The following is an 18,801-nucleotide window of genomic DNA, read 5'->3' as shown; positions in this document are numbered from 1 at the left end:
GAAAAAAAGTGTGGGTGAATAATAGGGAAGATTATATGGAATTTAGTAACATGGTTTTCCATGGAAACAAGGTGATAGGTGGAAAAAATTCCCAAGATCTAAGAATCCTAGATAAAAACAACTTGTATGCAAACTAATGCACAGAGATATAAAAACAAAAAGAAAACATTTTTAGAATTTGTCACTAACACCACCCCTAACTGGGAGGTTATATCAGTTGGAGAGAGAGTATTTTTGTGGTTCGAGAAAATGAAAGCTCTTTCAGAGGTTTTAGTCTAAAGACCTGAAAAAGGATTGGCAATATGACAAGCAATATGCAACAATATCTCTTCTTTATGTCTGAAAAAATACTCCCCTGGCAGTCCGTGGTAGTAGAATTCTGAGTTTGTGTTAGAATTCTGGCCACTGTTGTCATGCCCTCCCAAACTCCCCACGCTTGCATGTGGGCAGGGCCTGTGACTTCCTTCTAGCCAACAGAATATCGTGAAGGTGATGGGCCACCGCTCTCCTGATTATGTTACCCTGAACTATGTTGGAAACATGCTCCTTTCCCCCTCTTTTTCTCTCAAGAAAAAAAGTAAACTGTTTTAACTTCCTTATGCTAAGTACCAACAACCATGCTTATGTGGGCAGCAGAACATGAAAGCTGCACTATGTGGAAGACATACACTTCCAATACAATACATTTTATAAATTATTCTCAAGTTTTTGTTTTTTTTTTTTTTTTTACTAGAAGCTTATAAGAATCAAAATGGAAAATGACCCTGGAGAACTTTACATTCAGATTAGAAAACTGGACCTAGACGGTACAACTGGTATAATCGACCTGGCAAACATACACAGTTAATCTATCGATAAGTTAGGGTTCAAAACTCCTAACTTAAAAGTTCTTTTTAGGGGCGTCTGGGTGACACAATGGTTAAGCGTCTGACTCTTGCTTTGGGCTCAGGTCATGATCTCATGGTCGTGAGTTCGAGCCCCGTGTTGGGCTCTGTGCTGATCATGGTGCCTGCTTGGGATTCTCTCTCTCCCTCTCTCTCTGCCCCTCTCATGCTCACTCTCTTTCTCTCAAAAATAAATAAACTTTAAAAAGTTCTTTTTAATTGGACGTGCTGCCTCTGTGTATATTTCATTATCACACATCACTGTACCCATTATGTACATTGTTTTATTTGCATGCATGCAGAAAATATGCATGAATTGTTACCATGTTGCAAGGTTATTCACATATGAAGTAGGTAGATGTTGTAAACTATTTTACACAGCCAGGTCACATCTGTAATTCTCACCATTTCTCAGCTGATCATTCCAAGAACTCTTAAAACAGTCTATGGCCTTCAGTTGAGCCTTTCTTCAATCCACCTGCCAGCAGAAGCTGGTGTGATGCTTTAAGACAAATCACCTTCTGACTAAAATCTACAAAGACTCCCCCTCATTTCTTTGGTGTCTGCTAAAATTCCCTTGTAGGTAGGGGCTCCAGTGGCCCTGCTGCAGAGACTAATAAAGATGTGGTTGGCTCTTAAAAAAAAAAAAAAGCTAACCTAGTTTTTTAGGTTAGTCACCTGTGGGTCACCAACAACCTCATCTTTACACCCCTCTCCTGGATCAGACCATAGTAGTGGGAAGAAAGCCCCTAATAATGGGGGTTCAACCTCTCACTTTCTGTATGGTTTTGCCCAAATAATTCCCTGGGCCAGTCTCTTACACGTAAAATGATGGAACGATCTCTAAAGTTCTTGCTGTAGTGTTCTACCACTCTGTAGTCTTTTAGGATTTGAAATGATACAAGAGAGATGTGATACTGAAAATGATAAGAAGGCAATGCAGGGAGAAACCTGGACTCAGGGAGAGATACGCACTAAGTGCTCAGGGTGGGTATGGCTGCTTTGTGCATAGATGAGTCATAGGTGCTGGGTCTGTGTCTAGAAAAATCCCATGATCATCTCTGGGCGAGAATGGGAGAAGCAAAAATAAATGCTACTCCCACCTTGGAAACAGAGAAACCATTCACATGTAACTGGGCTTTTAAGTTAGCTTCTGTACTAGTCCTATGTGCAATATTCATGTAATCACTAAACATTTATTGGGAGATACTATATTCTCAGATTTGAGTTAAGTTTCTGTCTCCTAGAACCCCTTCATCAGCAATAGTGAATTATTGCATTATTTATCTTTGTTTCTTTTCATTTGCTACTTTGTCCCCCTTTTTATTGGTCAAAGTGAAAAGTACAAAGTATTTTATGGTTACTTTAATATTAATTTATTAAAATTAAGGTTAAAGATTCTTGAGGTTCATTTCAGTTATGTTTTTTTCTTCTGTCAATCATCCTTGTCTTTTGCCTGTTTTTCTACCGGAGTGTTTGTGTTCTTACCAGATTGCAATTGCACTTTATAAACAGAAAATCATTTGAGTTTCCTTAACATGTAATTTTTCCCATTTGTATTAGTTTTCTACTACTGTGTAACAAATTTCCACAAATTTAGCAGCTTCAAACAATACCAATTTATTATCTCACAGTTTCTCTAGGTCAGAAGTCTGGTCCCACATAGCCGGATTCTGTGCTCAGGGTCTCACTGGGATAAGCTAAGGTATTGACTGGGAATGCAGTTCTCATCTGAGGTTCAAGATCTACCAAACTTATGGGTTATAGGCAGAGTTCATATCCTTGCGGTTTTAAGGCTGAAGTCCCTGCTGTCCTGCTAGCTCATGGCCTTGAACCATTCTGTAAGTGGAGGCCACCACACTTCCTTGCCACATAGGCCCCCATAGGCAGTCTTTCTTCCAAGCCACCCAGAGCATCTCTCTCTCCCCAGATCATCTCTCTCTCCCTCAATTACTCTTACATGACCAGTGGGAGAAAACTGCTCTTAAAGGGTTCATCTGATTAGGTCAGGTACACCCAGGATAATCTCCCTTTGGCTATAAACATAACATAATCACAGGAGTGGTACCTCATCATAATCAGATTTCAACTGCACTCATAGGCTGGGGATTACCCAAGGGCAAGAGTCTTCGGGGTCATCTTAGGATCTTGCCAACCATGCCAAACTCTGTGTGTTTTATTAGTTTTCTTTTCCAAGAACGACTGCTATACTAATATCATCTGCTACACTGATAATTAATTTCTCTACTTATATCCCCTTCATTTTGCTTACATTCTAATTTCTCAAACTAAGTTTTTGGTCATGTTCTTTCATTCTTTCTTGATCATTCTTGTCATCATTAAGACATCCAATGACTACTTGGTCCTATCCCACAGATTCTGATGGAGAATGTTCTTATTCTCCAAACAGCTATTTATGTATTTTATTTGCTCCTTAACTCAATATTTGTTTAGGAGGGAATTTCTTAATTTTCAAATTGTTAGAATTTTTTCTATCATTTTACTATTAATTTGTAGTTTAACTGTATTGTGATTAGATGATAACTCTATATGATATCTTCTATTGTGAATTTATTGAGGTTTACTTTGCTATCTAGTATATTGTTAATTAATATAAATATATACACGAGCACTTGAAAATAAGAAGTCTCAAAAAAAAAGAAAATATGAAAACCCTGCATGAGTAAATTTTGAGATAATGTATACATTCAAGATATATTTACTTTTATTACTTATATTATGTCCCTATTTAATTTTTCTTTGTTTTATCACAGGCTAAGAGAATGGTATTGAAACTCTCACAACCATTTTTATATATCTTTATCAATATATTCTTGTAGTTTTCATTGTTGAAATCAGTTGTTGGCTTTGAGTTCTTTATTTCATTGGAGTAATAACACAATTATTCAAAAATAGAAGGAAATGATTTTTAGATGATGGCAAGAATCCATCTCTAATAAAACCCTAAAAAAATTGGATAACAGCAAAAATGAGTGCAACTGATTTTTCCTTTTTTGTTTTTCAATTCAAATTTAATTTTGTTTTGAAATTCACCATTAAAATAATAAAGCATTAGGTTCTTACAGTTTTTGAGATTAATAGACGATTTAAAAAATCTATTTTCGTGTTTATTAAGCCATTAATCAACCTTTGATTTAACTGATTTCTCAATGAGCTAATTTATTTGAAAATATGTATATTTTCACACATGATTCTCAAGCTAAATTCTGCATTGACCTATATTGTTCATGTATTTTTGGCAGGCTGACTTCATAAGTGAGCCGAGAGAATGCAGGGGCCATATCATATCTGAAGCATCCACTTTGTTTTTTACACCAGGGCATTCAATAACCACTTAATAACTATAACACTGATGGTAAGAGCATTTTCCCTCCTCAATGGATTTATGCAACATTTCTTGCTTTTTAAAAATGTTCTCTACTATAGCAAATGATTTTGACCTTGAGGGTGAAGCAAAACAAAGCACAGCAAATAAAATACTCCATAATATTTTTTAAGAGTAAATGATTAAATGTTTTTTTTTCTTGTTCCCTGACTTGATATTAGGATGTTTATGCTCTTATGTTAGACTTGGTTTGTTATAGGGAGCTCATTTATAGGGTTTAAAAGGAGTTCAATTTATAATAAGTGATAAATTTATTAAAATATAAATCTGGAATTTACGGGTCAAAGGACATGAAATGTGTGTATGTATATATACATATATTTTTATTTTTGAAAAAATACTTATTTTTAAGCTAGGTATGTACTGTTTTAAAGATGGGAATTTTACTGTTGTTATATATACTTATATGTACTTAAATATCTATACATATATATCTTAAATCATACAGAAATGAGATGCTCTACAACGTCAAAAATATTAGTCTTAATATTTCATTGTGTACACTGTGCATATTAAAAATTTAAATGACCTCTATTAAAGACTCTCAACAAAGCAACAATATCAAAGAAAAATACACTGTCCTGAGATTTAGCATTTCCACAGAGAAGCTGGAAAAGTCAAATATTAGTCCATTAATTCCCACATGATCCCTAAAACCCAGATGATTTCTTCATCCAGCTGTATATTTGAAGGACAGTCTTCAGTGCATTTTTCATATTTACTAATTATTAACTTGTTCTTATCAATTGTGAAATCCAGTGTTAGTCAAATTTTTCACCAAGGTAGAGGGGAAGGTCGAGGAATATAGCTCTAGTATACTCCGAATTCTGCTTTAAAGTATGTCAAACATGGACTTTGTATTGATGATTAGATATAAGGTAACAAAAGAAATAGAACATCTCATCATATATTGGACCAACATAAAATTTTTGCAATACAAATAAGTTAGAAACAAACAAACAAAAAAGTCTGCAAAATTGCATTTATAATTCCCAAGTTAGAAGTCAAAGTTGTAAATCAAATGAGTAATTTCCATTGTTAAATTCATTTTGCTGAAATGGGCATAGAGTCTCTAGCGTTCTTTTGACATTAATTTTTAATGATGAATGATAACATTTAACAAATATTTAATAAGTGTCTACTGGCGGGAGGAACTGTATAACTATAATGAAAGGGTTAAGAGTCCTGTTTTGAGCCAGCCAGGCTTGGGTTTGAATCACAATTACTGGTTTTATGGACTTTTGGCAATTATCTTCACCTTATTAAGGTTTAGCTTCTAATTTGTAAAATGGTCCTTACATCACATGGTTGCTATAAGGACTGAACAAGATAACACATGGAAAATGCTTGGCATGTGCTTGCCTGATAAATGGTAATAATTTTCATAACAGTATTATATAGTTTATAATATTTGTAATTGCTAACATTTGACCTTTTCAACTACCAAAAATATTAGTCTATGCACAACAAGATTAGGGCCTGAAGAATGAAATAGTGACTATAATAGTCCTAATACCTGCCCTCATGGGTTCAATCAGATGGAAGATACAGAGAAGCAAACAACTGTCACACATGGTAATTGGATTCGTGTAGAGGATCTTGAGAGCACCACCTAATGCAGTCTAAGAAGGTTACAATAGAAGGAAATAACACTTGGGACAGAAGGATGAGTTGGATGGGGGTGGGGCAGGTGAAGAGGCGGGGGTAAGAGAGTATTCTAGACAGAGAGAACAGGCATAAGGATCAGAACCTGATAGAGCATGGGGAGTTTTAGGAAACAAAAGAGCAGTGTACTCGGATGGGGAGGGGAGGAGGGTACTACTATGTGAGGCTGGAAAGGTCACTAATAGTCATTTTTTGCAAGGATTCATACGCCATGTTAAGTAGTATAGACTGTAAGCAAGGGGCAGCTTCTGAAAGTTTAGAAAGAGGGGAGACCTTTGACCAGGTTTACCTCCTAGAAAGATGACTTATTATGTGGATACTAGATGAGCGAGGAGGAATATTCGTGGGGGTTGCAGCAGTTAAAGCTGAGAGATGATGGAGGTCGGACATTGTACAGAGCTGGTGGGGATGTGTAGTAGACAAAGAAACATAGAGTTGGCACCACCTGGTAAACACTTCGATGTAAGCAAGAGGGAGTTTGCATATCCACTGGCTGGAATAGTTGCCGTCTCATAAAGATCATGGCCCTGAGAAACTATAGCTCAGGATAAGGAAATAGGCAAGAGCTGAAAGGACATCCCCAACCAATGTCCAGATGGGACTCTCCAAAGTGTTTCCTGAGCATCTGTCAGATAATTATATGAGATTCTGAGTGTATTCTTTTCTCCTCCTTCTCTCCTCCCTGCCACCTCCCCGGAGAGGAGAAGCTGCATCCAAAAGCCAACTGCTTCCTTAATTTGACTTAGGAAGAAGAGTCTTGCTTGATTTATTCTATCTGTATACTTTCAGAATATATAACTGATAAAAATGTATGTATTCATGAAAAGCATAATTAACTTATAAAATGCCAATTACCACTGATGCAGCAGCTCATTTGTGCCAGGTTCTGTGCTTGTTACTAGAAGTACAAAGATATATACGACCACAGTTATTCTCAAGCTGCTCACAAGATTAGTAAGTAGGACAGACAGATACGCAACAGAGAAATAAGAGTATAATACACACATTTCATGTTACGCAGCTAGCAATTATATTTGGGGGGAATTGAGAGGGTTTTCCAGAATTAAGAGTTGCCTGATATAGTGAGCAACAAAGCAACAACATATCTTTATTGAGTCGATACATGGACAAAGTCATGAACCTCAATTCAAAGATCATTTTGTTTTGTTAGATTTTGCGGAGAGTGGCAAGAAGAAGAAGATAATTTCTAGCAAGAAATTATAGAGTCAAAACACATAAACTTCATGTAATGATGTGACTAGGACTGGGCTGAGTCCTGGGGAATTGGACAGAAGAAATGAATCTCATCAAGATGGTGCAATTGCCTACGATATATTCAAGACTGCCTTTTCCCCGTCCATGGCAATGTGTTTCAGATGGTAATTCTAGTAATACAGATGAAATAATAGGATAGGAAGCCGGAGGTCATGATTGGAGATGGATTTAGAAGATAAAATCCACAGGATTTGACAGTAAATTTGATGAGGGGTTTCAAATTAGAGAAGTTGAGAATGAATCTAGACTTCTCATAAGCAATTTGAGAGCTTATATGATTGGGAGGAAAGTAGCATGGATTTTTTGGAAGCCAGGGAATGACAGAGCTTAAAGAATTAGGAAATATTGGGGCACCTGGGTGGCTCAGTCGGTAAGCGTCTGACTTCAGCTCAGGTCATGATCTCATGGTTCGTGAGTTCGAGACCCGCATCGGGCTCTGTGCTGACAGCTCAGAGCCTGGAGCCTGCTTCAGATTCTGTGTCTCCCTCTCTCTCTGCTCCTCCCCCACTCACACTCTGTCTCTCTCTCAAAAATAAATAAACATTAAAAAAAAAGAATTAGGAAATACTGCAGACAAACAGGTGAGATAGGGTCACTGAACTTGGCAATTAAGAGAACATCAATGGTTTCTGACAAGAGAGAAAGTTAGGGAAAAAAACAGAAAGGGGATGTTTGAAGGTGACTAAGCAGTGGAAAATGGGAAAACAGTGAGCATAATCTATTTTTCAAGAAGATTGGCAATGAATTTAAGGAAAAAAAAACTTAAGAGATGAGATCAAAGGGACACTTAAAATTTACATGATTTTATTTTATTTTAGAGCAGGAATCTTGTCCATTTATCTAAGTTTGTGGTAAGGTCTTCTAAAGGAGAAACTGTAATACAGGATGGAGGCAATAGTTGCTACATCAGAGACCATGAGGATTTGTGAAGAGACTGTACAGAAAGTAAAGTTGGGGGCATACGCATCTATCTTGCAGAGATTCCTAATATCCCCAGATATTTTGTGCGATGCTTTTCTATGAGAAACATTATGTTATCATGGTGTTCATGAATTTGGATACTTGTAACAATCTTGGTACCTATCCCTTTTGATTCAAGATTAACCAGAGACTTCCTATTTCCTTATTTAACATATATTTACTGGGCACCTTCTATAGGCTAGGCACTATGCTAAATGTGGGCTATACTTTGGTAAATGAAACGGATTAATCCCTGCTCTCAGGTACATTTAAAAAAGGATCAGTTGCCACGTAAGGTGTTCACTGTAGACTTTTCTGTGTCAGTACAAATTTAATCTGCTGAGCAGTATATGCTGAGGTTGGAAATTGTCACATGTTCTTTAACCCAAGTACAGTAAAGGTAAAAGTATTAAATGAACGAATATCAGCAAAGCTGCAAATAAGTTTTATTTTAACACAGATGTTATAAATGAGAGGGCAAATGGAAGTCTAGAAGTAAATATTCATTACCCATTTACTCATTCATTTAATAAACATTTTGTATATGCTACGGCCTTACGGTGACTAAGACCTGGTTAGCGTTTCTCCTATTCTCAAAGATTTCATAATCTAATGGTGCAATCATAGAAGTGCTTCCTAATGATTTTAAGCCTTAAACTCAGAAGCATGTCTTCCTAAAATACAATGTGAAGTAACCATAGCCTAACAGAATAAGTGCTCTGTAATTAGAATTAGAGTTCCACAGGTCAGTGTGAGATGCAGAAGCAGATCAGTCTAACATGCAGGCCATTCCAGAAGAAAGAGGATCCTCCAGGACTGAGGGAGAGGACTCAGGCACTTGTGGCTGTGCCATTAACCTATGCCCAGTGAAGAGGTTTGGTAGCTAAGACCAACTCTATAATGGACATCTATTCTTAGTTCTTTAATAAACAATACATTCATTTTAAAGAAATGCCAAAGAAATGATTTTTTCAGGCACTGTTAAGGAGATTTAGTGTAATGGTTAAGAACATGGACTGTGTTGCCAGCTGCCTGGATTCTAGCCTGGGATCAGTCCTTACTATTTGTGTGACATTGGCAAGCTACTTAAACTCTTTGTATTCAATTTCCTTATCTGTAAGATTAGACTAGTAATATCTATCTCCTGGTATGAAGCACTGGGGGAGACAACACATTGTAAAACCCTACAAACAGTGTTTTCCTACGGTGAGCACTCAACATATGATATCTGTTATTAACATGACCTGAATTACAAAGATCCAAATGTCATTTTTACTCATTCTGGGGCTCACTCATTGCAAAAACAAGTGTACTTTTTCCCTAACTAGCTTAGAATACGTGTTTTTATTCCAAAAAGTAGAAGTTTAATAACTCAATTGATTTAAAAAGTATTTATGAGACAGAATTATGGTATAATTGTGCCTTGGCACCTTACGTTTTTGAGCACTTTTAACTTCAGAATAGCTTTTAGATCCTCATAATATTCCTATAAGTGCTATTGGACAAATTAGGAAATGGGACAATATAGGGTTAGTGATTTGCCCACAGTAGACGTAAGGCCACCAGACTTTTAGTCTAGTATTTAAACAAATCGACCAAAACTCAAAAAGTTCCTGAGCACACACTTGTGCCCAACATTGCAGTAGGTGCCTCAGAAGACTAAAATTATATAAAATACAATCCATAACCAAAGAATATTACTTTCTAATTGGAGAGATATCATCTTATATTGTCTTTTGCACAGTCTCAGCAGTTTTGCCCAGTTTTTAAAGCTCTTTGAAATCTGTCCAAGCCACCACGCTTTATTATTAGTTTTCAGTGGAAACCCATATTTCTAGCTGATCCATTATTCTTACTACTGCATGAGTCAAGAAACATTATGAGGTTTTAATTTTTTTAATGTTTTATTTATTTTTGAGAGAGAGACAGAGTATAAGTGGGGGAGGAGAAGAGAGAGAGAGGGAGACACAGAATCTGAAGCAGGATCCAGGCTCTAAGCTGTCAGCACATAGCCTGATGCAGGGCTCGAACTCGTGAATCACGAGATCATGACATAGCAGAAGTTGGACAGTTAACTGACTGCGCCACACAGGTGCCTCAAAACATTATAAGGGTTTAAAAACAATTCTTTAGATTATTTGAATGTACTTTGTGGGTTGAGGTCTGCTGGGATTTACAGAATGATGAATGTGACCCATGCTATGCCTTTTCTGCATTTGGGAACAAACATGGGACAAGTAGAGACAGATAGCCCATAGATTTGTCCTGGAATGGGTAGGGGTCAGTTGTGTATAAGTGTGCATCTTAAGGGGGAGGCAAAGCAAATACAGGCCTCCATTTTACATGTCCCTTAATATGGAGTCTGTTTCTGGTTTCCTGGAAATTGGGGCAGTCAGTAGCCTCATCTCCTGTGATTTTATATTCCAGAAATACTAAACTATTATTGTTTCCAAACACATCCTGTTGGTTCATGTCTCTAGGTTTCTGTATATTTATTTTTTCTGACTGGAATGCTCTTTAGAAAAAAGGTTTCTTACATTTTTTAAGGAGTCTACCATATCAAGAATTTAATGAGAAATTTAAAAATTAAACAGATAATACAAAATCTATCACTTTCCCCAGATAAACACGTAAAGAAATTTATTACTGAGGGCAGAAAGCAAACAATACAAAAGGACTAACAGTGGAGTATGCTACTAGTACTTCTTACAAGAAAATACTGGGAGCAGATGGGAATGTTACTGGTAATAATAATAATGACAGTTTATTGAATACTTACAATTTGTCAGGCATTATGCTAACTGCTTCGCATTTATAGCCTCATTTAATAGTCCACAGAAAGCAGGAAGTAGATGATATTATCCTCATTTTTGAGATAAGAAAATTGAGGATTAGATAGTCGGGTAAGGTCACATGGTATGTGGCTAAAATGGAATTATACAACACAGTGTCTGGCTCTAGAGCATAATCAATTACCAACACCTTTATAATTGTGGGCCTCACATGTCTACAGACCAGTGCTTAGAAAATGGTAATAAACAATGGGCATTTGTAATTTTAACTCATGCCATTAATAGAATTTCAATCATGATCCATTGTAGATAAGGCTCATTATTGAAATTAAAGAAAGGAAACATTAACATATTCAAATGGAACAGGTAACAGAGACCATGGCCAGTAACATTTTGAGTCAGTAAGGTATTTCCCAACATGGAAATTCATATTTAAAGGTTGAAAGTCATCTTTCTAAAATCCAAATATATATACAGTTGACCCTTGAACAATGCAGGGGTTAAGGGGGCTGATCTCCTGTGCAGTTGAAAATCTGCATATAACTTTTGGCTCCTCCAAAACTTAACCATTAATAGCCTACTGTGACCATAAGCCTTACTGATAACATAAACAGTTGATTATCACATATTTTGTATATATATTACATACTGTATTCTTATAATAAGGCTAGAGAAAAGAAAATATTATTAGATAATCATAAGGAGGAGAAAATACATTTATCGTACTGTACTGTATTTGTAAAAAAAAAAAATCAGTGTGCAAATGGGCCCATGCAGTTCAAACCATGTGGTTCGAGGGTCAACTATATATGTGTGTACATATGTATATATGTATTTGCATATAGGTATATATGATAATTGCCATATAATATTATAATTACTATGCACATATGCAAAACTACGGCTCGTTTGTATCCTCCATTACTAGTACACTCCCTGGCACATGGTAACTGGTGAGTAAGTGAAGGTAGGCAAAAGAACAAAGACTAAAACAGAAAGAACCAAAATGATAAGGTTACTTTAATACAGTATAGACTGCATTCCTAATTTAGAGTAAAGAAACTTCATCTTTTGAGGCATCTGCTATCAGTTTAATTCCACCAAAAGAACATCTTCTAAATTGTGCCTTCCTTTGAAGAGAATACAGCATAAGACTAAGGAAGAATGAAGAAAAATAATTTTAATTGAGTTTATTTATGACCAAGAAGAAAAAAACAAATGGTGAAGGCAAGTGCCAGGAACTTTGTGACGATGTGGTAATTTATAAAAGAATATTTACAGAAATCCTGTTGAAAAATGAATGAAATAAACTGAAATGTAATGGGGATGAATAGAAGGTTCAGTATTTAATATAAATATTCAGCTGGATGATATATAACTGTGTTTCAATAGCAATTCTTGTGAAAAGGATGAGGGAAAATTACTTTCCTAGAAGCCCAATATAAATTGACAAGGCAAATGTCTGATAAAATAAAAGCGATGGGACCTAATACAGCATTAGATTGAATCAAGAGAAAAATGGCGTCTGGATCATGGGAAATAAAACTGTATTTTCAGGTGTGCTTTCATCAGAGCAAGTGTGATAATGAGAATCCTTCAAAATGGTTCCATTAAAAAGAGTTGGAAAGAGATGGAAAAGTTTAATCTGAGTGCCTGCTTTGTGCCAAACATGTTCAAACATGTCACAAATATAGAGAGACAAGAATGCATGTAAGTAGTTATAACAAAATCTTACAATACTTTGTAATATGTGTAAGCCTTGAACATGAGTTGTTCATTGCATAAACTCTGTGCCTTCTGTCTCTGGAAACCAAAAAAAGAAGCCATCCATTCTACCTGGGGTCCAGCAGTTTTCATGCCCACTGCTTTCATTAAACATTTTTTTTAATGTTTATTCATTTATTGTTTTAATTTTCTTCTTTATATATTTGTCATTCTCAAATTCTTTACAATGGAAATGAATTGTTTTTATAATAAAAAAGAATGCAATCCAAGTAATTTAAAAAGGCTCTTAAAGACTATTTCCCAAATTATCCAAAACCCCATGTGGCAGCCTGAGCCTTATTCCCTTTCTGAATGAAGCTTGATTATATCACTATATTCAAAAGTCCAGGGTCCCCCAAAGGCTGGGCCAAACCAGGCACTAATGAATTTGCTATTTTCTAAAAATACAGCGAAATGAAGACAGACTCTAGTAGTGAGCATTATATGTTAAATACTCTGATCATTAATAATACAATTAATTCAATTAAAATGATTATTAATAAAATAAGAATAAATGGGGTTTAAACTAAGTCCCTCTCTGTCTAAGGTTCATTCAGGTCTCAGCTTAACAATTATTTACATTTAGTTTAAACTAATTTACTGTTATCATTTTTATTAATGTCATCAATTTCTCTGATTCACTTTCACACATTCAAGGGGAATCAACAACACTAATTTTCCAGCCTATAATTTGTTCGTTTTTTTCTTTTCTTTTTTTTAATATGAAATTTATTGTCAAATTGGTTTCCATACAACACCCAGTGCTCATCCTGAAAGGTGCCCTCCTCAATACCCATCACCCACCCTCCCCTCCCTCCTACCCCCCATCAACTGATTTCAAAGAGCTAAAACAGTTTAAGAATTCTGAACTTTAGGCACTACAGCCATGGACCTAATGCTTGCACTTTGATTAGAAAAGCAGTGCATTTAAGTTTAGTATAGGCAGCAAAAGCTTAATTTATCAGATTTCCTAAAACACGCAATGTGCAATGGTATCATCTATTCTGTTTAATTACAGTTAAAAAAATTACTGGTACAATAAACTTTTATCAGTTCCTACTGGATCATGACTTAAATTTGAGAAATACTGTATTAAATTATCTCTAAAGTTTCTACTACCCTTACATTTAAATTTTCAATTAATGCAACGATAATCCAAGATATAAAATGACACAGAGTATGCAGAAATAGAACTGCCTCCAGTGGTTCAGTGGATAGTCACTTTTTTATAAAAAGATCAGTTTTTCTGTGAACTAGTTCTGAACAATACAAACAAAAACAGTATAAATAATGTAAAATTTTTGCAGCAAAATTATTTGTTATGGATGGTCTTTATAATAAAAGTTTCATTTTTTCCTAAAGTTTCTTTCTTTTTTTCTTAACGTTTATTTATTTATTTTTTTTGAGACAGAGAGAGACAGAGCATGAATGGGGGAGGGTCAGAGAGAGGGAGACACAGAATCTGAAACAGGCTCCAGGCTCTGAGCTGTCAGCACAGAGCCCTACGCTGGGCTCGAACTCACGAACCGCAAAATCATGACCTGAGCCGAAGTCGGCCGCTTAACCAACTGAGCCACCCAGCTCCCAGCTGCCCCTTAAACTTTCTTTTTTTTTTTTTTAATTTTTTTTCAACGTTTTTTATTTATTTTTGGGACAGAGAGAGACAGAGCATGAACGGGGGAGGGGCAGAGAGAGAGGGAGACACAGAATCGGAAACAGGAAACAGGCTCCGAGCCATCAGCCCAGAGCCTGACGTGGGGCTCGAACTCACAGACCGCGAGATCGTGACCTGGCTGAAGTCGGACACTTAACCGACTGCGCCACCCAGGCGCCCCTAAACTTTCTTTCTTAATTCAACAGATAGCATGTAATAGCTATTAGTCTTCATTAAATATTAAATGTAAACCTAAAGATTCAAGCCAAAAAAAATCAGACTGGAAAAAATACTGCCAAATTTAACAGTACCTTAGAACCAATTTTACAAAAATAAAGATCATTAAAAGAAATCAGCTTCCATTGGTTCTTAGCAAAAGCCAAATATTTAATGAAACTGAGATACTACTCAAATTAAAATCCTGAAAAAAACTACACAATGTTTTACAAAAATGAGCTATCATTTTTTTTTTCCTGAATCCATTTCCATGGACATGTGAGATGAAATGAGGATCTACCCACCATTCTATCTCTGCACTCTTTCTCTCCTCATCTCATTACACAAATATGATTTACCCAAGGCAATAATATACAAGTATATATTTACATACAGGCAATAATACACGCATGTACATATACATTTATACCTACCCACACGTATAAAATCTTACCTCTTTGCTTTCTTCCAGATCTGATTCACTACTGAAGTCCTCTGTGTTTAAATTTTCAAAGTCAGACTCTCCTACAGCAATTGGTACAGTCACGGTAAGACTGGGATTGTTTATGAATGACATGTAATCGCTTTCATCAATAATGTATTTTTCAACACTGCTGCCGGTTCCTATTCCACTTGTGGTTCCATTCACATCTTTAATATAGTCCAGATCTTTTCCAATTTCTGTTGTATGATTGGACATACAACTGTCTTTCTTATTGTTTAGATCATCAAGTGGTTTAATTTCATCTAGAATCTTTTGTTTTCTGACAAACGATTGTTGAATAAATTCATATATTTTTCTCTTCACATAAGCTACTCCTTTGTGCATCCTGTCCACAGCTATTTGGAGGTTGTTCATTTCATTATCATCATCTGTGGCTGCAAGATTGTCTGCACTAAATGAGCTCAGAAGCAAGGCCAGAAAGAGGTTCAGGACCTTAAAAATAACACAAACATGATTATAATTTCACCCCAATGTAAAGAGCAGATTGTGATCACTTATTCCTCTAAGTGTAGAGGAAACTGTAAATTCTAACAGCTAGATTAGAAAGAAGCACCATAGAATAGTGATTAGAAGTTGGGTAATCTGAATTTGTGATCTGGCTCAGTAGCTACTACACTCTACATCCTTGGGCAAAGACATGATTTCTATTGGTCTCACATTCTCCCACATATAGAACAAAGATGATGAATGAGTTAACCTAAGGTTTAGCTATGTTTAAACTTGTATGATTATAAGAAAACAGATTGATATATGTACTATGCACAAGTTCTAACCTTAAAAATCATTAGTGTTTGCAATTATACACTGAAATACATTCTATAGTTTCCCTTATGATAAACAGAGATATTGAGTTAGATATTAATTAAAAAAATAATCATTATGATCCAGAATGAGAATAAGTATCTTAACACAGGTATTGACACTTATTTTCTTAACCCATTATTTCTCATGCTCCACTATTGATTAATTAGAAGAACCATTTATAAATAATTTCCAATGCTTCCATAAGACTGATACTTTATATATATATATATATATATACTTTATCTATCTATCTATGCATCTATCTATCTATCTATCTATCTTTCGGAATATATTAAAATTTTCTATACCTTAAAGAGTAATTAACGTTTCAAACTTAAAGAGAGAGAAGAATTGATCAGTTATTCCATTTGGGGAATCTCAGGCATCATTAGCCAATCCTTATTTTGACCTAGCACCACTAGAGAATTGATTAACCTAGGTTGGCTAATGCATCTGCCATATGACATAGAGTGATTGAACGGTATATGCCACGAAGGGGCAAGGAAATGGTAAAATCACTATGAACACTTAAAGACTCCACTCTTTAGTCCTATACTGGCAAGTAACATTAGGCTTTCTTTAAAAATTTTTTTCAGATTTCTCCCTCTTCTCTGAATTTGAAAAATGTTCCCAATATATCCTTCTAGGCATGTCTTCAATATGATACTCTATTAAAATTCATATAACAAATGTGATGAAATGATTGACAAAGTGGATTCGAATATAAAAACTATAGGGTCACTGCTATATTACTGTGTTGTGAAAGTGAGACATATCTATCTATATCTATATCTATATCTATATCTATATCTATATCTATATCTATATCCATATCTATATCTATACATCTATATTTATCTCCAAGGCAAGAGACTTTACAAATTATTAGTCATAGTTTTTGATTGGGCAAAATGGTCACTATCCTATTATGCTCTTAATCTATTTCTGAAATATATATCTTAAATGGGTACATACCACCAGGTTTCCAATAACCATAACCATCATGAAGACAGTAAGGCACATGGCTTGACCAGCAACCTCCATACAGTCCCACATGGTTTCTATCCACTCTCCACAGAGCACACGGAACACTATTAGAAAGGAGTGGAAAAAGTCATTCATGTGCCAGCGTGGAAGCTGACAGTTGGTGGAGATCTTGCAGACACAATCTTTGTAGCTTTTACCAAAGAGCTGCATGCCAACCACAGCAAAAATGAAGACGATGATGGCCAACACCAAGGTGAGGTTACCCAGAGCCCCCACTGAGTTGCCAATGATCTTTATTAGCATATTTAATGTTGGCCAAGATTTTGCCAACTTGAAAACTCGGAGCTGGAAAATAAAAAAAAAATTATATAATTATTATTATGATCTTTAAAAGCATTGCATATACTGAGGTTTACCAAGAAATGATGATTAATATAGAATCTCTTACATCTGCCCTGCCCTTGAAACTTCTCAGGCTCATTGTTAATTTTTGGACCTTCTAGGAAGAATTTAGTTCTTCCATATTTTAACCATGTAGATCACCTTCCCTAAGAGTCAATTTCTGAAGATCACTTGGGGCCAACTGTCCATAATTTGTTTTGTGAATGTGGTTCTAAGGCATACCAGGCCCAACACTAATATTAACATCTGATTCACAATAATCTCTGTTGAAAAGATATTCATTTTGCCAATCGAATGCAAAACAACATCATACTGAGGTCCTGCTATAGGTGGAGAAAAATGTTTATTATTCATTAATGCTCCTTTAGGGTACTGACATAGCTGTGCCTGCATTTAAAAATTTGGAGTATTTCCCATACCTATAATTCTTCCCCTGATTTGCAGGGACATATATGTAAACCAATGAGCATGTTAAGTAATCCTACAGATTTTTTTCCTCTCATTTAGAGAAGAAGCATATTATCCAGAGGTAGAATTAGGAATTTTCTGCATGCCCAACTGTGTCTGATCACTATTTACCACTACAAAGGGCTGTTTATATTTTTAAGTGACTATTAAAATGTGATATATTTCATTACAAGTATTTTCTTAGATCCAGAAATATTAACTGTAGTCATCTCTAGAAATGATAATTAGTCACAATTGCAACTGAGTAATATATTAAACTTTACATGACTGTACTTTTTTTTTTTAAATAAAGGTTTTTCTAAACACACGGAGATAATTTTTTTTTTTTTCCATTTAGGGATAGTTTTGATGATGCAAATGTACACAAAGATTTAAAATGTTAATAGTTGTGTAGTAAAACCTATGACAGTACTATATACGAGCTCTGATTGTTGGACAGGTTTAGTTTTTGTTGCTGTTTTGTTTATTTTTTACCAGTCGGAATGAACGGAGAACTGATAATCCTTCCACATTGGCAAGGCCGAGTTCTACCAGGCTAAGTGTCACAATAAAACCATCAAAGATATTCCAGCCTTCTTGGAAATAATAGTAAGGATCCATGGCAATAATTTTCAGAAACATTTCTGCTGTAAAGATCCCAGTGAAAACCTAAGATCAAAACAAAGTTACTCTAATTCCATCAGATAATGATAAAGTAGAATGACATAGTATTTGATAGCAGAACAAAATGTTAATGCTACTTTCCCCATAACGATTCTATTATGAGCTCACATTTGTGTAGTAATGTATAGCTGATAAAAAGGCTCTTATATACTTTATTTCATTTTATCGTTACAGAAATTTATTGTTAGCCATGGACGTGGCTAAGGCAGGCAATATAAATATCACTTTACCGGTGAGGAAACAGGTCTTTACATGGGTGCAATGGTTTCTCAGATATCACACAACTAGAAAATGCCAAAAATTGGACTGGAATGCAAATTTATTTTGAACTAGTATTCCTTCTGTCCCATCAAACT

The 18,801-nt window shown here is 35.4% G+C and overlaps 1 protein-coding gene across 1 annotated transcript in view; it reads right to left on the bottom strand.

The window, feature by feature from the left end:
• The window catches only part of LOC125173567 (sodium channel protein type 1 subunit alpha), a 130,487-nt gene that overhangs the window by 34,021 nt on the left and 77,665 nt on the right, over positions 1-18,801 (bottom strand). Inside the window, exons 15-17 of the mRNA XM_047872851.1 lie at positions 18,257-18,430; positions 16,901-17,257; positions 15,071-15,553 (exon numbers count right to left, since the gene is read on the bottom strand). Of these exons, the coding sequence (XP_047728807.1) occupies positions 15,071-15,553; positions 16,901-17,257; positions 18,257-18,430 (1,014 nt within the window). The remainder of the gene's footprint in view (positions 1-15,070; positions 15,554-16,900; positions 17,258-18,256; positions 18,431-18,801) is intronic.

This window comes from Prionailurus viverrinus, chromosome C1 (assembly GCF_022837055.1).
Source record: "Prionailurus viverrinus isolate Anna chromosome C1, UM_Priviv_1.0, whole genome shotgun sequence".
Classification (NCBI taxonomy): Eukaryota; Metazoa; Chordata; class Mammalia; order Carnivora; family Felidae; genus Prionailurus; species Prionailurus viverrinus.
This window is presented reverse-complemented; position numbering and strand designations above follow the sequence as displayed.